This window comes from Mchenga conophoros, linkage group LG18 (genome assembly GCF_057382185.1).
Source record: "Mchenga conophoros isolate Kocher_MC1m ecotype Shallow Benthic linkage group LG18, M_conophoros_male_GT1.1, whole genome shotgun sequence".
In the NCBI taxonomy this organism is placed as follows: Eukaryota; Metazoa; Chordata; class Actinopteri; order Cichliformes; family Cichlidae; genus Mchenga; species Mchenga conophoros.
Window position 1 is genome coordinate 6,324,759 of NC_140543.1, and position 14,982 is coordinate 6,339,740.

General features: G+C 41.7%; 1 protein-coding gene across 8 annotated transcripts in view; it reads left to right on the forward strand.

The window, feature by feature from the left end:
• The window catches only part of LOC146553084 (disco-interacting protein 2 homolog C), a 199,788-nt gene that overhangs the window by 107,357 nt on the left and 77,449 nt on the right, over positions 1-14,982 (forward strand). For all 8 annotated transcript variants that reach the window (XM_085255373.1, XM_085255374.1, XM_085255366.1 and 5 more), the window contains exons 2-4: positions 1,115-1,186; positions 7,973-8,083; positions 11,725-11,850. In XM_085255373.1, the coding sequence (XP_085111499.1) occupies positions 1,115-1,186; positions 7,973-8,083; positions 11,725-11,850 (309 nt within the window). The remainder of the gene's footprint in view (positions 1-1,114; positions 1,187-7,972; positions 8,084-11,724; positions 11,851-14,982) is intronic.

The window sequence follows — 14,982 nt, forward strand, 5'->3', positions numbered from 1 at the left end:
ACATCCAAGTGTCTCCACCAAATACATTTATACAATAATGACTTGTTGGCTCATTGACTCTCCCTCAGTCACTACCATTCAGCATTTCACAAACTACAAAACCTCCTCAGACTCTCCAGCTTTCATACTGTAACTTTATTTGAAATAGAGTAGAATTAGAAATAGAATAAAGACTATATTGTATTTACTGTTTATCAGTGTATATATAATATATTTACCTCTATATAAATATTAATATAAATGCATATTGCAATCTGGGGCCCGTGTTGGTTCTTAAAACTCTAATTCCCATAATCCTTCACTCTGTGGCTTTCTGCCTTTCTCTGAAATTGTTACTTTGTTTTTTCCAGCTACATTTACTTGGAGTATAATTAGGGGTGGGGTCACACTCATTTGGTCTGTTGTGTGTTTATACTCAGCAGTCGCATATTTACTTTGCAGTGATTCACCCCCAAATTTTCTGGCTCTCTCTTCTTAACTTTCTTTTGAAATGCAGCAGCCCCTCCCCTCCTGGTGATCTGACAGTCCCCGGAGGTTAAAACCCAATGCCGGGAATCGTTTATAAAAGCGCTATTGGATTCAGATGTGCTTTGTGCTGCGTGAAAATCTGCTGATGGTACCGTAGCGAGGTTTGATTTATCGCTCGGGGAGATCGGTCAGCAAGCTTTGAGGTGGTTTGTCGCACTGTGAAAGGTGAATCAGCTGCACCTGCAGTGCTTTGAGTTCCTCATTTATGCACATTCACATTCATTCAAACAGAATCATCTGGTCGTAAGCAAGCGATAAGCATACCGTGATCTCTCTAAATGCTGTAGTACCTTAAATTGTTTTGCTTTTTCAGGGGAAATGTATTCAGTTCATTGCAGTCTTATTGTTAATTTGTCATTGTTTTTTTAAATTATGCTTGTAGGAGCTGGAACAGTGAACATTTATCTAAAAAAACATAAAAACCTGCATGCCCAGTGCAGCTTTAATGATCTCTGAATCTTGAAGTAAAGTTTAGAAAACATTGATCATCCATGTTTTACTTAACACTGACTTTGGCTCTCTCGCTGGGTATTGCTGTATGAGAATAAGGAAAGTAAAATTTGCTCTGTCTTTCTCTCTATGGCAGGTGACATCACACAGAAGGGCTATGAGAAGAAGCGATCCAAGCTGATTGGAGCCTACTTACCTCAAGCACCAGGTAAAGCAGGCTGTTCTTTAAAGCTTCATCCTGCCCTTTTAACTCAACTGCTCACTCACACACACTGTGCTGTTTTAAACTATAGTAGCTTTGCATGATTCACAGTTCAAAATAATCCTTATTTATTAGTCCAGCTGTTCTGATTGGCTGCTCCTCATAAACAGAATATTTGAATAGCTAGTGGGCGGGGCTTCTGTGCTCACAGCCAGAGCTTTGTCTGAGATGATGATAGCTGGTATCGTTCAGAGGCAAGGCGAGAAAAACTTGTCTGAAACTGAGTGTTTAGATTAATCTTGAGCCTAATCTTCAAGGATTACTTGTACGTACACTGACCTCATTATTTGATACCCCGACCATGTTGTTCTCTCTCCCAGTCTCACACAAACACAGCAGCGTAAAAGAGAGGGCGATAACAGACACAATTTAATGATGTATAAACATTTGGGGAGTGAAAAGAGACCAGTGGAGAAGAAATACAAGCAACAGCAGCATAACTGAAGGATGGTCCAAGGTCAGCAGCCCTCACTGTAAGCTTTATTAAAAAGGAAAGTTTGGAGTGTAATCCTAAAACTAGAGAGCGTGTCTGTCTCCCGAATCCAAACTAGGAGCTGGTTTTGCAGGAGGGGGGAGCCCGATAGCTGAAGGCTCAGCCTCTCATTAATAACAGCTCCCAGTAATAGCTTTTGTAGAGCCAGTGTGTCTGCTGGTCTCCAGTGACACTTCAGTCTCTTAAAATGTTGTGCATGTCTGAGAGTGTCCGGGTCTTCCCATTTGATCAGCGTGGATGAGGGCCGACCTTCCAATAAAGCAGTGACAGCTTTTCCACGATGGATCCATCGTTGTGGGTTCTTTTGATTCTGTCCTTTCAGACTGCACTCAGGCGAGTGAAGCGCACACATCTCAGCTACTCTGTGTGCACGTTTAGACATCTTTGTGAGGACACAAAATTGTCATGCTACTATACTTGTGGGGACCAACAGTCACTGATGGGGACAAAACGCCCGTTCCCACGAGTTTGAGGCTCAGTTTTGGTGTCAGGGTTACAGTTAGGTTATGGTTTAGGCTGAGGGGTAGGATTATTGATGGTTAGGGTAAGATGTCCTCACTAAGATATGAAAACGAGTGTGTGTGTGTGCATCATGAAACCTTCTTTTGTCTTTGGCTGAATACGGCACTTTTTTCTCTCCTTGTCGATGTTTAACAGGACACACAGTAAATCCCATTTTGGGCAGCTTTGTCATCACAGAGATCTTCACAAGTAAGGCAGAGCTGATCGTGCCTTTGTTTTGTTGAAGGTCCTCGTAAGAAGATACACATTTAACTTTATTTCAGTGTTTCGTCTAACAGACTGATAGTAGGGGTTTGTTTTCTTTTGAAAGAAGTCAGAATGACTGTGAAGGATGGGACTGAAGTGAAAACCAGCAGACACACTGGCTCTGCCAAAGCTATAACTAGTAGATACTGGTGTGTGTGTGTGTGTGTGTGTGTGTGTGTGTGTGTGTGTGTGTGTGTGTGTGTGTGTGTGTGTGTGTGTGTGTGTGTGTGTGTGTGAGAGAGAGAACAAGCATATGTACTCATAGGCAAGGAGAATGGCAGGAAGTGCATTATGGGATGGAATGAGGAGTGTGGGATGGAGAGAATGTGTGGTATTCACATCCAGACCCAGCGGGGGGTCGTCCCCAGTTCTCTGGGAGGGGGGCAGATGACACACACTCCTCCTTGTGTTGCTTGGCCGCTAACACATTCACGTTTAAATCACTTCTAAGAACATTTCACCAACTAACACTGATTTCCTGGAGCCTTACCTGAACTGTAACTACAGTCTCTACCCACCTAACCTTAACCCTAACCTTAACTCTAACCGTAACCTATTGACAAACCAGGTCGGCAGTGAAAGGCATCTGAGTCCATGCAGGATGAGTAATACAAGAACAACCCAGCATGAATCCAGCACTCCTCATTCCTTTCAGTCCTGTAATGTACTCTTCTTGTGCGCGCACACACACACACACACACACACACACACACACACACACACGCACAATAACCCCTTTTTCCCATTTTTCAGACCCTCTCTTGAACACACTTAACAACACAATACTCCTTTTCTCCTTCTGTAACAAGCACACACACACCAGCACAGTTTCCTTCCCCGTGGTGTATTTCAGCTTTAATCCGCACTGCTTTGTATGGAGTCAGGGTGATATAGTTTGATTCTCCTTTTCCCTCCAGTACTGAGAATTTACCACTTTGATGTCATTACATTCAGCCAAAATAGAAAAAATAGAAAATGAAAAACTTTCCTTCTCTTGCATTTACTTTAAGTGAACTCTAGTGTACAGCTGTAGACTCAGAGCACTGATTTGGGGTCAGTAAGATAACTTCTAGGGTTTTTTAAAAAGAAATTTGAAACATAAACTGTCTTCAAGGATTAATTTCACCAGCCAATAAAAAACTATTTTTAAACCCATGATGATTTGAATCAATCATTATTAGAATTTCCAATTTGATTACTTGAAAGTACTTGTAAATGTGGATTTTGGTAAAATTCTAGGATACTTAAACTAAACTGTCGGCTGGCTTGTTACTGTGCACAGAATACTTTTAGACCAAGGTGTTCATGGTCCATTTCCAAATCTCAACTATATAAAAGTTACTCAGCTCATCTCTAACAGAGGGCCTAAAACCTCTGTGGAAAAGATAATAATAATAATGTGATAATGGTTATTTATAAAGCCGGTTTTGACTATAACCACGGACCTTGGTAGGAACAGTACTGTAAACTGATAAATGTAGCTTAAAGCTCAATTAGATTAGAGTTAAACACCAGTCTCCAGCTGCATCTTACTCTAACTTGGAAAGACGAGGCCACGACCTCTGCAGCGACCAGGCCTAAGTAAACCGAGTGTGGACCCATTTTCCAGCTGCTTCAAATTGGTGTTTTAAACATTTTCCCTGTATAATAGCTAGTTTGTCCCAGTCGCAAGTCTACAAAGCACCGTCGAAATGGTTGGGCAAACTTTCATGAGACTTCTGTGGTTCTTTGAACAAATGAATAACTTGTTTGGCCCTTTCATGGCCCAGATTATAAAATGTCCTTATGTTTGTTTGAGCTAGCAACAGAAGTTTCTGACAGCCCTGTCGACTTTTGCCAGAGTTGTAAGAATTCCCCCGAGTTCTCCAAAACATTTTCCTTCACATGATGACTACGGTTAGAGTTTCTAAAAATAGCTGCGGTTACATGCCAACAAGTCTTCTCCTGTTTCATGACTTGGCAAACTGACCTGCTTTTACAAGCCTGTATATTCACGTTTATCACATCATCACACTCTTTGTGATTATCTACAGGTATATACTGATTGCCTATCAGCCACTATGCTCTGTGACTATTTAGGCATATGACTATTGGTGCTTACACACCACAGTAAACTGATTATCTGTGTCATACCAAGGTTTTTGTCACTGGCATATTGTTTCTGAAAGCAGGATATGTTTATATTTGTGACGGGTAACTGGAATAACTATGAATTACAGTGAAAGCGATGTAAAAATGTACGCATTGTGGAATTCTGGTTAACACCTCAGACCTGAAAAATCAGACTTTACAGGAACTACAAATTGCTTTTTGAACGAAACAAAAGCCTCCAAGTCCTGTCTGCAGTGTTTGGCTTCATATTGTGAGGCGCACCTCTAGCCTCACTATGATATACCTCCCTTGAGGAAACACAGGCTTGTGGAAGCAAGTGCAAGTCTTCAGGAAAACATCTGCTCTCGCCATCAAGAGGTGATGAAGTTGTTCTGTCGCACTGATCAGCACTGCATCTGTTATCTCTGTTCCAAAGACGATCATAAAGGTCATATCAAAGTCTCAGCCGCAGCAGAAAGGGCTGAACGGCAGAGGGATCTGCTGGACGCCACTACCTGGAGGTGGAGAGGAGCGGGAAAGGCGTTTTAGTAGCCATCTCATACAAGAGTATCAGCAGAACGAGGAGCTTCGCTGAATGCGTGTTTGGGAACAATGACAAGTCTTGGGCTTTAGACTGTTTCAAAAATAGCTACGAATTCAAGTATAACAACATTAGAACCAGGTACCTGGTCCTCCAGGGTGGGAGTGTACCTGGATCACAGTGCAGGTGTTTTGTCCTTCTACAGTGTCACCGATACCGTAAAACTCCTCCACAAAGTCATGACGAAGTTCACTCAGCCGCTCCGTATCGGACTTTGGCTTTCAGAAGGAGCCGCCGCTGAGCTGTGCAAGCTCAAGTAGGCGGGTCAGGCGCGATCAGGTTTGATGTTTAGCACTTTGGTGTGGGAGCTAGAAAACACCTATCAACTGCAGAGCTCTGATTTCAGAAAACCTGTAACTACTGACAGAGTTGTAACCACTTCTACTTTGTAAACATTGTACGATGCCTCATGAATGTCCTCCTATGTTTACATTTATCTATTCGCATTTGCTGTAATACTTTTAAATACATTTTCTGAGAGGAAATGAAGTAATTTTGTACAAATTTATACATTTGGTGTAATATGAATATTTTCTTTATGTAGTTATTCTGCTGACTTCAATGAATGTATGCACATTCAATATTGTGCATATAGCAAAGGCACAGTTGTGATCTGTCTATGGTCTATAAAAGTTACTTTCTCACAGCACATTACGGTTGTCAGTCCTTCTGTGTCGTGCTTCAAGCATGCAAAACATTTGTTGCATTAGATGCCAGTAAGGAGAGGGCATTTTCTGTAAGAGCACATTATGTAATTTCCTGAAAGTGAAAAAACCACATATAGTATACTTGGTTTCTTTTTTTAATTATATTGCTTCCTGAGCTTTTTAAAAAAAAATTATGATTGCTGTAATCAGCATTAACCATGTTGGTGTTGGCACAGGATGATGTGCAGTGTTGATGTTCCTTTATTTGGCTTTTTTCCCCCTCATATCTTTCTCAACCAGCCAAAGGACAAAGAAGCTTAACTGTGTTAGTGTTTATTTCCAGCAAATCTCTTATTTGTGTAAATAAAAATAAATTAAATGTGTTATGTTGATGGTCTCACTGGTTCAACATCGATGACCTTTACTATGGGTGTATGAAAACACCTAAAGAGACATGCATCATGTAACACCACACCCTGCACATAAACAACTGTTTATAAAAGAAAGGATAACAACATACAGTGTATAAATATACATGTGGACTGGTTCTTGTATAGTGCTTTTCTACTCAAACTGAGCACTTCATACTACTTTCCACATTTATATAAACACTTTGTTTTGTGCTTAGCGTGTGTAAGTTCTTTCTATCTAACATTCAAACTCCGATCGAGGCATCAGAAAGCAAACTTGGGGTTATAAGTATCTTTGCAGACAGACTTGAGCAGATGGGGATCGAAGCACCAACCTTCAGATCAGCAGGTGACCTGCTCTGAATCCTGAGCTTCAGTTCGTTTTTGGTTTGCATTTTTGAGCTTTTCCGTTATTGTATATGTAACAGGTTTGGCGTTACATAAAACAACCTGTTGAACAGTTGTATAGCCTGTTTTTAGCAGCCAAATAGACAGCTGTGCAGTCTGTGTGCAGAACGAGTATAAGGAAAGGAAGCAGGACAAAGAGCTAGTTGACTGAATCGGGAGAAAGGGAAATCCATCCTTCTCGGTTCCCCAGAGGAAACAAGAAGGCGAGGTGTTTTCCAGATCTGTCGTTTATCCCTGTGCTTCCTGGTAGTCGTTAATGATTGGCTAATCAACTTTTAGCTTTTCGCCTGAGCAACAGCGGCACTCTGAGCCACGCTGAGAGCTCTAATGAAGACAGACGAGGGTAGAAGTATGAAGCTGAGATAGATGGTCATAAATCACCGGCTGTGGATCGGTTGTAGCTGTCAGTAACAGGGTGGTTATTATCATCAGACTTATTGATTGCTGTGTAGGGAGGTTGTTTTCTCTGAGTGAGTGTGTTTGTGCATGCTTAAAGATATGTGTGTGTGCACAAGTGTGAACCAAGACTGATCTGTTGTGTATGTTTTAGATTTAGAAGTTTAAAATGCTTCTAGTTTTTTCTGATTTCTGATACAGATTTTCTTTAGGAGACTAATAACTGTGTTGTGATAAAATAACTAAAGCCAGTCTTGCTTAAACTAAGTGTGATGATTTACATCTGAGGACTCTTACTTTTTGAATAACAAATTGTTGTGTCGACTAAGACGACATATTTTGCTTACTGTGCAAAAGTCTTGAGCCACCTGCCATTTCTCGAAAAGAAATGGGAGTAGCGATTTATTGAACTGTGCAAACATTCATGGGAATACAGTATATAAGACAAAATCAGTGTTTTATACAAGGTCAAAGTCAATATTTTTTGACCACTTTTATTCTTCAACACAGCCTGAAATCTTGTAGACAAACCTTCTTTTCCTTTCTTGAAGTAGTCTCCATGAATCGGCCGCTTTCTCTGCTCTGGGGAGGCCAGTCTGTGGCTGATGGTGTTTCATGTGTTCTCGGGTTATGACTATTTTTAAAACAATATTCCAACCACTCATGAATATTTGTTTGTGACCAACAGTGGAGAGAATCACCTTGATAGACTTTTTCACAGCTGACATTTGGGCTGGTGGTAGCAGGTGTAATCAAGTTTATTACCAGGCTTCCATTTGTTAATAGCTGCTTCTCATTAATCCTTGTCAGTCAGCGAGCATGCAAAACACCAGGTGCCTTGAGATCTCTCGCCAAAATGTAATGTGACGATTGTTTATGTCATTAGATACAATTTTAATCAGCATCCCTGTGCCTTAGGAATGGATCCGTCCATGGGCCAGGAGAGGAGAACGCCCGTCACCCCGTCGTCGTCCTCCCGCTACCACCGCCGGCGGTCTTCTGGCTCCAGAGACGAACGTTACCGATCAGGTGAGAGGCAGGTTTTGACCTCTGACCTTGTTGGCATTTAGTTGTGTCCCTGTTATCTTTCAAATATGCCTCATTTTTTCCCCTCACACAGACCAGGTTAATTGAAAAATAGTTATGATGTCATCAATCACAGAGAAATATTTGTTCACGACTGTTAGAGAAGTGAAAGGTAGATTTAAACTGAAGGACTTCCCAGCTTCTTCCAGTAAAGTCGACTGATTATAATTTGGAGTTAAGATAAGATAAGATAAGATAAGATAACCTTTATTAGTCCCACACGTGGGAAATTTGTTTTGTCACAGCAGGAAGTGGACAGTGCAAAAGTTATGAGGCAAAAATTAGAATACAATAAGAATAAATACAGTACACAACTGTACAGAATAGAATAAAATAAAATACTATATACAGTAGAATACAATAAAATAAATATACAATAAGATAAAAATAGAATACAAATACTATATACAACTGAGTAAAAATACAACGATGCCAGAAAAGATTATTGCACTTAGTGTTATTGCATATGTGTGGATGTGTGTGTTTGTTCAGTTAAAGTCTTTGTTGTGGAGTCTGACAGCAGTGGGGAGGAAAGACCTGCGAAATCTCTCCGTCCCACACCGTGGGTGCCGCAGTCTCCCACTGAAGGAGCTGCTCAGTGCTGTCACAGTCTGCTGCATGGGGTGGGAGATGTTGTCCATCAGGGATGACAGCTTAGCCGCCGTTCTCCTGTCACTCACCACCTCCACTGGGTCCAGAGGGCATCCTAGAACAGAGCTGGCCCTTCGGATCACCCTGTTCAGTCTCTTCCTGTCCCCAGCAGAGATGCTGCCGCCCCAGCAGACCACGCCATAAAAGATAGCAGAAGCCACAACAGAGTCATAGAATTTCTTCAGGAGTGGGCCCTCCACTCCAAACGACCTGAGTCTCCGCAGCAGGTACAGCCTGCTCTGCCCTTTCCTGTAGAGGGCGTCTGAGTTATGAGTCCAGTCCAGTCTATTGTTCAGATGAACACCAAGGTACCTGTAGCTGTCCACAGCCTCAATGTCCATACCTTGGATGTTCAGTGGTTGCAGTGGAGAATGCTTGTGCCTGCGGAAGTCTACCACCAGTTCCTTGGTTTTACTGGCGTTGATCTGGAGGTAGTTCAGCTGGCACCAGTCCACAAAGTCTTGGGTCAGACCTCTGTACTCCTTGTCGTCCCCATCAGTGATGAGGCCGACTATTGCAGAGTCATCAGAGAACTTCTGCAGGAAGCACTGGGTGGAATTGTGGGAGAAGTCTGCAGTGTAGATGGTGAAGAGGAACGGAGCCAGAACCGTTCCCTGTGGGGCCCCCGTACTGCAGACGACCCTGTCCGACACACAGCCCTGAGTCCTCACATACTGTGGTCGGTCGGTGAGGTAGTCCAGGATCCAGGTAGTGAGGTGATGGTCCACTCCAGAGTTCTCCAGCTTGTCCTTCAGAACCGAGGGAAGAATAGTGTTGAAGGCACTGGAGAAATCAAAGAACATGATTCTCACAGTGCTTCCAGCGGTCTCCAGGTGAGCGAGGGAACGATGTAGGAGGTGAATGACGGCATCATCCGCTCCAATGCCAGGCTGGTAGGCAAACTGAAGTGGGTCCAGTGATGAGCTTATTAGGCGCCGAAGCTGAGCCAGGACCAACCGCTCCAGGGTCTTCATCAGGTGGGATGTCAGAGCCACCGGCCTGTAGCTGTTGAGGTCCTTGGGGCGTGAAGTCTTTGGCACTGGTACAACACAGGAGGTTTTCCAGAGCTGTGGGACTCTTCCCAACCTCAGGCTCAGGTTGAAGAGGTGCTCCATCAGTTCTTGACTGAATAAATTTAAATATCATTGATGAAATCAGGTTTAATAATTGCTATAACTTAATACTTCATATTACTTCTTTTATGCAAATACATGTACTTGTATTTCAGATCAGGCAAAACTGATTAGTGTTTGGTGGTTTTTGGATAGATTTTGGCCTCTGAAGGTCTTGAAGTATTTTGCTACCAGCTCTGATGACTTTCTCAGACATCAGGAAAACCACATCTTCGTTGATATCTTGAATCTTCTTGCTACATGCAGAACGAGCTACAACAAATCCAGTGTTTGCTTTACATCTATGCAATGAGCTCCTGACAAATCTTCCACAGCTCTTGTAAGATGCGGTTCAGTTTCGTTCCATCTGGTGTTGACTAAAGATTAATACAGGATTAACTCAGGATTTCAATCTTTTCAGTGGCGTCTTATTCAAAAGTAATTTGTAGGAATTTGTTCTACTGACATCAAGCGATGGTAATACAGATAGACAGGAAACCAATAAGAAAAGAAACAATGTGGTGTTGTAAAGCTTGAATTCCTTGACAGGTGGTGGAACTGGGCTTACTTTATTATTATGTCCCTACAAGCTGTTGGAGAATTGAAGCTATTAAAGTTTGATCTGATGCATAATAAATCCTGACAAAACCCGTTTAACCCAGTGAACTGAAAAAGAAGAGCCATGTGAGCACCTTTAAATGCCACATGCTCGCTTTCACACACTGCACAGTCACACTCAGTCAACCGGGAGACAATAAATGTGCACTTGAGATTTAAATTACCTCTGTTCCCCTTATATAAGCACATCCACAAGCCAAACAACCGGACGTCTGTGAGCCCCGTTCGTTCTGACTAATGTCTTAATATGTCACTATCGGGCCAAACGCCCGTTTGCTCTGTGTCGGCGTTTGTGGCGTTTGCCTTTTTTTGGCAGTGGGCACCATTCAAACAAACCCAGCTGTGGCTCTGTATGCAGCACTCTATCTCACTCTTAAAAACACCAATTTACGAAACATCTTCGCCGACACGCCCTGCACCTAATCCAGTCAGAAACCACAGGGCCTCATGGGAGCTGCTGTCAGGCTGGGAATGTTTGTGCACGTAAACTGAATGAGAATAAATGGGAACATGGTGCTCGTTGTAAAGAGAACCGTGCAGCAGAAACACAGAGGATAGTCCTGCTCTTGTTTGCTGCTCTGTCTCTGTGTGCTGCTGCTGCAGGGTGGACTCCATCTAATTTGTATGTTTGCACTGGACATCAGAGCTCTTAGTGCATGCATGATAACATATGATGCATAATTAAACCTTTTTTAAATGTGATATTATGTAACTAAATATTATAGAATGCTTTTTTTAAGGAACTTAAATGCTAATAAGGGGTAAATTTAGCCTGTTGCTACAGTTATACATAATAATACATATATAATATATGTATTAATTCATCCTCTCCCAGTTACATCAGTCGGCTGCTCTCCAGCCCTGATGTTTGACGGTACGTTGGTCTAGGAGTAGTTTGGGGAAAAAAATATATAGTGTATAGCTTTTAAATTCACAATTCTCACTTTGTATTATACAGAAGCATTAAATGCTGGGGGAAACCAGTAACCTCTTATTTTGGATAACCAAATCTTAAGCACCCTTTGAGTATCTGCAGAGTAATTTTCATTTGTGCCGACAAAAAGGAATTCAACAGCTAACACTGAGTTAGCTCACTGAAGTGTAGTTTTAAAAAACATCTCTGATTATGTGATTATTCATTATATCACTGTGAATGAGAAGGATCTAACAGAGACTTTTTATATGTCCTGCATATGTTTCCAGATGTGCACACGGAGGCGGTGCAGGCAGCCCTGGCAAAGCACAAAGAAAGAAAGATGGCGGTGCCGATGCCTTCGAAGAGGCGGTCGCTTGTGGTCCAGAGCTCCATGGACGCCTACACACCACCAGGTAAAGGACACACTAAACTTTCACATTTGAAGCCAATGAACGAAAATGATCATTTTAATAATTAGTTTTCATTGCCTGATCCTGACTGTGTGCATATTGTGAATGAATTCTGACAATACCAGGAGTTCAGCTGGTTTTTCAATAATACCAACTAATGAAAAGAACCAAACGAAGCTCAAACAGCAGGAGCTGTGTCCTTGTGAGGCTCAAACTCTCAGGAGAAAACAGAAAGAAATCTTTGTGTACTATTGATATAAAAAAAAAAGTTTATTTTTACTCTACCAATACTGAGGCAGAAACGGTACACTTTGTTTGGTTGTAAGTACTAATGGAAAAGTTAATATACTAGATAAAGGATGGAAGATGGAGCTGCCAGGCAGGAGGAAAAGAGGAAGGCTTCAGAGGAGGTACATGGATGTAGAGAAGGACATGCAGAGGAGGGTGTTAGGGATATGGCAGATGAGTCGATGTGGTTACTCCTGAAGGGAGCAGCTGAAAGAAGAAGAAACTTCATCTAAAAGATCAGGAAGTTTTGATGTGTTGTGTTTAAACACGGGGCAAGGTCAGTTTCTGACATGTTGGTGGCACCGCAGGAAATATAGTTGGTAAGATTTATCCTCCATCACTACAGAATATCAGCAAAAAATTGATCAAAATCAAAGTCAGCAATGTTTTTCACAAAGAGACAGAATGTAAATATCTATAGATGCTATCTCATATATTCAGTGGCTTCATGTTTATTCTGGCTCTGTCTCTCTGCAGAAGAGGCTGTTTTTTGCCGTTTCTATCGTCTGTAAGTTACGCTGGTTTTCTCAGAAGGTGTCTCCTTTAGGCCTGAAATGAAAAGCCCGTGAAATGTCACGTTATAGCCCGCCATCTGTCACATCTGCCAACTTTGGGATTCAAGCTGTCAGTCGAGTTACTCTGTCATTGACTGACTCTGGCAGCAGCTGGCAAACCGCCATGCTCATTTGCAAATGTGATTTCCGTTTATGTTGATGCACGATGATTTTTAAATTTCAATCATTTACCAAAAATAAAGAAAAGATCAGTTTGCATTAATATTAAACAGAAGAAATCCCCCAAGAGCAGAGGAGTAGCTGCAGTATCGATCTCCGTGTGGTAGTGACATTGGTAATGAATGAATAGGACGAGCCGTCATTGACTGACGTGTCAGCATCTTCTATAAAACCTGGAGACGGATGGGTACTCTGTAAGCTAACAGCAGTGCAGGAAACGTGAACCACTTTATTTTGCTCATTAGAAAGTAGATTTCTCTAAGTTCTCGCATCAGATTGGTCAGCTGGAAGACGTCTTTAGCAATGCAGAGGACGGCGATCATTCATTCTGGACGATTGATGCAAAATATCACTTTTCCAGCACAATAATCTCTCATTGTATCGTAATTTCAGTTTTTACAGTTAAATTGTTCTTTATGGGTTAATCTTTAAATTCTTAATGAGCAGATTTATGAAGTACAGCTCTGCTAGAGCGGGACGTGGAGGAAGGATTTTTCACGTCACAACCAGACCTGCTGTGTTACACTCAGCAGCATCACACAGTGGAGACGGTGGAAGGGTCTGAAATACAGAATCATTTGTGTGGATCGTTTATTGCCTTAGATACCATGGTTACTCTAAAATCTTTAATGCTTCTGGTCAATATAACCTCAGCATAACTACACAAATACAAACAGTTTTCATGTTTCCGATAAATGAGAAATATCTTATAATATATATTCAAAAAAGCCTTGTGTTAGCTGTAAAACACACTTAACAGCTGAAAACAAGGTAAACAGTGCCCAGTATTACCTGTTTGACAGAGCTATTTATTGCATACACTGATTGGTTTTCTTTCCAAATCCCATATTTATAATATCACCAGAAACACACTAATTATCGAGTAAAGCCAAAATATCCCCTACGTTTAGTTGCCTCGGCTAAAGTTAATGTCACTCCCGTCACTTCTCCATTAAAGTTTGGGCAATAAGCTCATATTTCAATAATGTCAAACAGTCACAGACTAACAAAGGGCAGAAGCTTCATTTTAAATCACTGCCATACATTAAGGACGGCAGTATTGCATTTTCTGTCATTTAACGATAATGCATTGCTAGAGGATCCAATGTGATGTATTGCCATATGAATTACTTGTTGCTCCATGTCTGTTTTGAAGATTACAGAAACCTTGCAGTATATACAGTATAGATCCGTTTTCCTGTTTTGTTTGTGCAGGACTCTGTTTGGCCCACAGGGTTTTATCTTCTGAGCGTTAGCATCGATGCAGGGAGCAACAACTCTATAAATCCCATTTGTTGCCTCTTCAAATATCTGTGATTGGACTTTTCAGTTAGTGGAGTGTTGATGGCGTATGAAATGCCCGGACTCATTCCCGGAATACGATGGCCACAGATTTTCTTTCTCCCTCACAAAGCATTTCTCCAGTAAACATTGGGAATGCTCTATGTGAATACATGATAGATGGAGCTTGTTTTTAAAGGATGCTTCACAGAGGCGCTGGTGTCCCCGTAGCATGCAAACTAGGATGTGTCCTTTGGCGAAGGTGGCAGTCGTCCATGTCTTTATTCCACTGGTGTTGTTTAATGAGAGTGTTAATGAGGCCATTATATCTTTGGCTGCAGGGTTGAGCTTCACTGAGCAACGAGACATGATTTACACTAACAGCTCTGAGAAGAACTACAGCAGTGAAAGACGTAAATAAGGAGCCTCGTTTTGATCAGTTGAAGCAGAATGTCCAAAGGCTGCTTCCTCATGGCGATCCACTTCATTATCACTTCATTATTTTCAGTTTTTTTGTTTGTTTGTTTGAATGGACACACCAATTTTACTATTTTCGCATCTCCAGCTGCCCCCTCTCAGGCTTCCCTTGTCCTTGCTCTTCATCCAACATATTCTTTTTATTTCTTCCCTTCATTCTCCCTCTCACTCTTCAGCTCTCCTTAACAGCCCATCTTAACCAAAATTAGAAGCAGATGGATCCATGCCCTCACACCCCACCTCTAGTTTGTATATATCCCTCTGATTGCATATATTTCTCCTGTGTATTATGTATTGCTGCTGTCTTACTATTTATATTTTATTCCTGCACAGTTGGTGTGGAGCACCCATAATT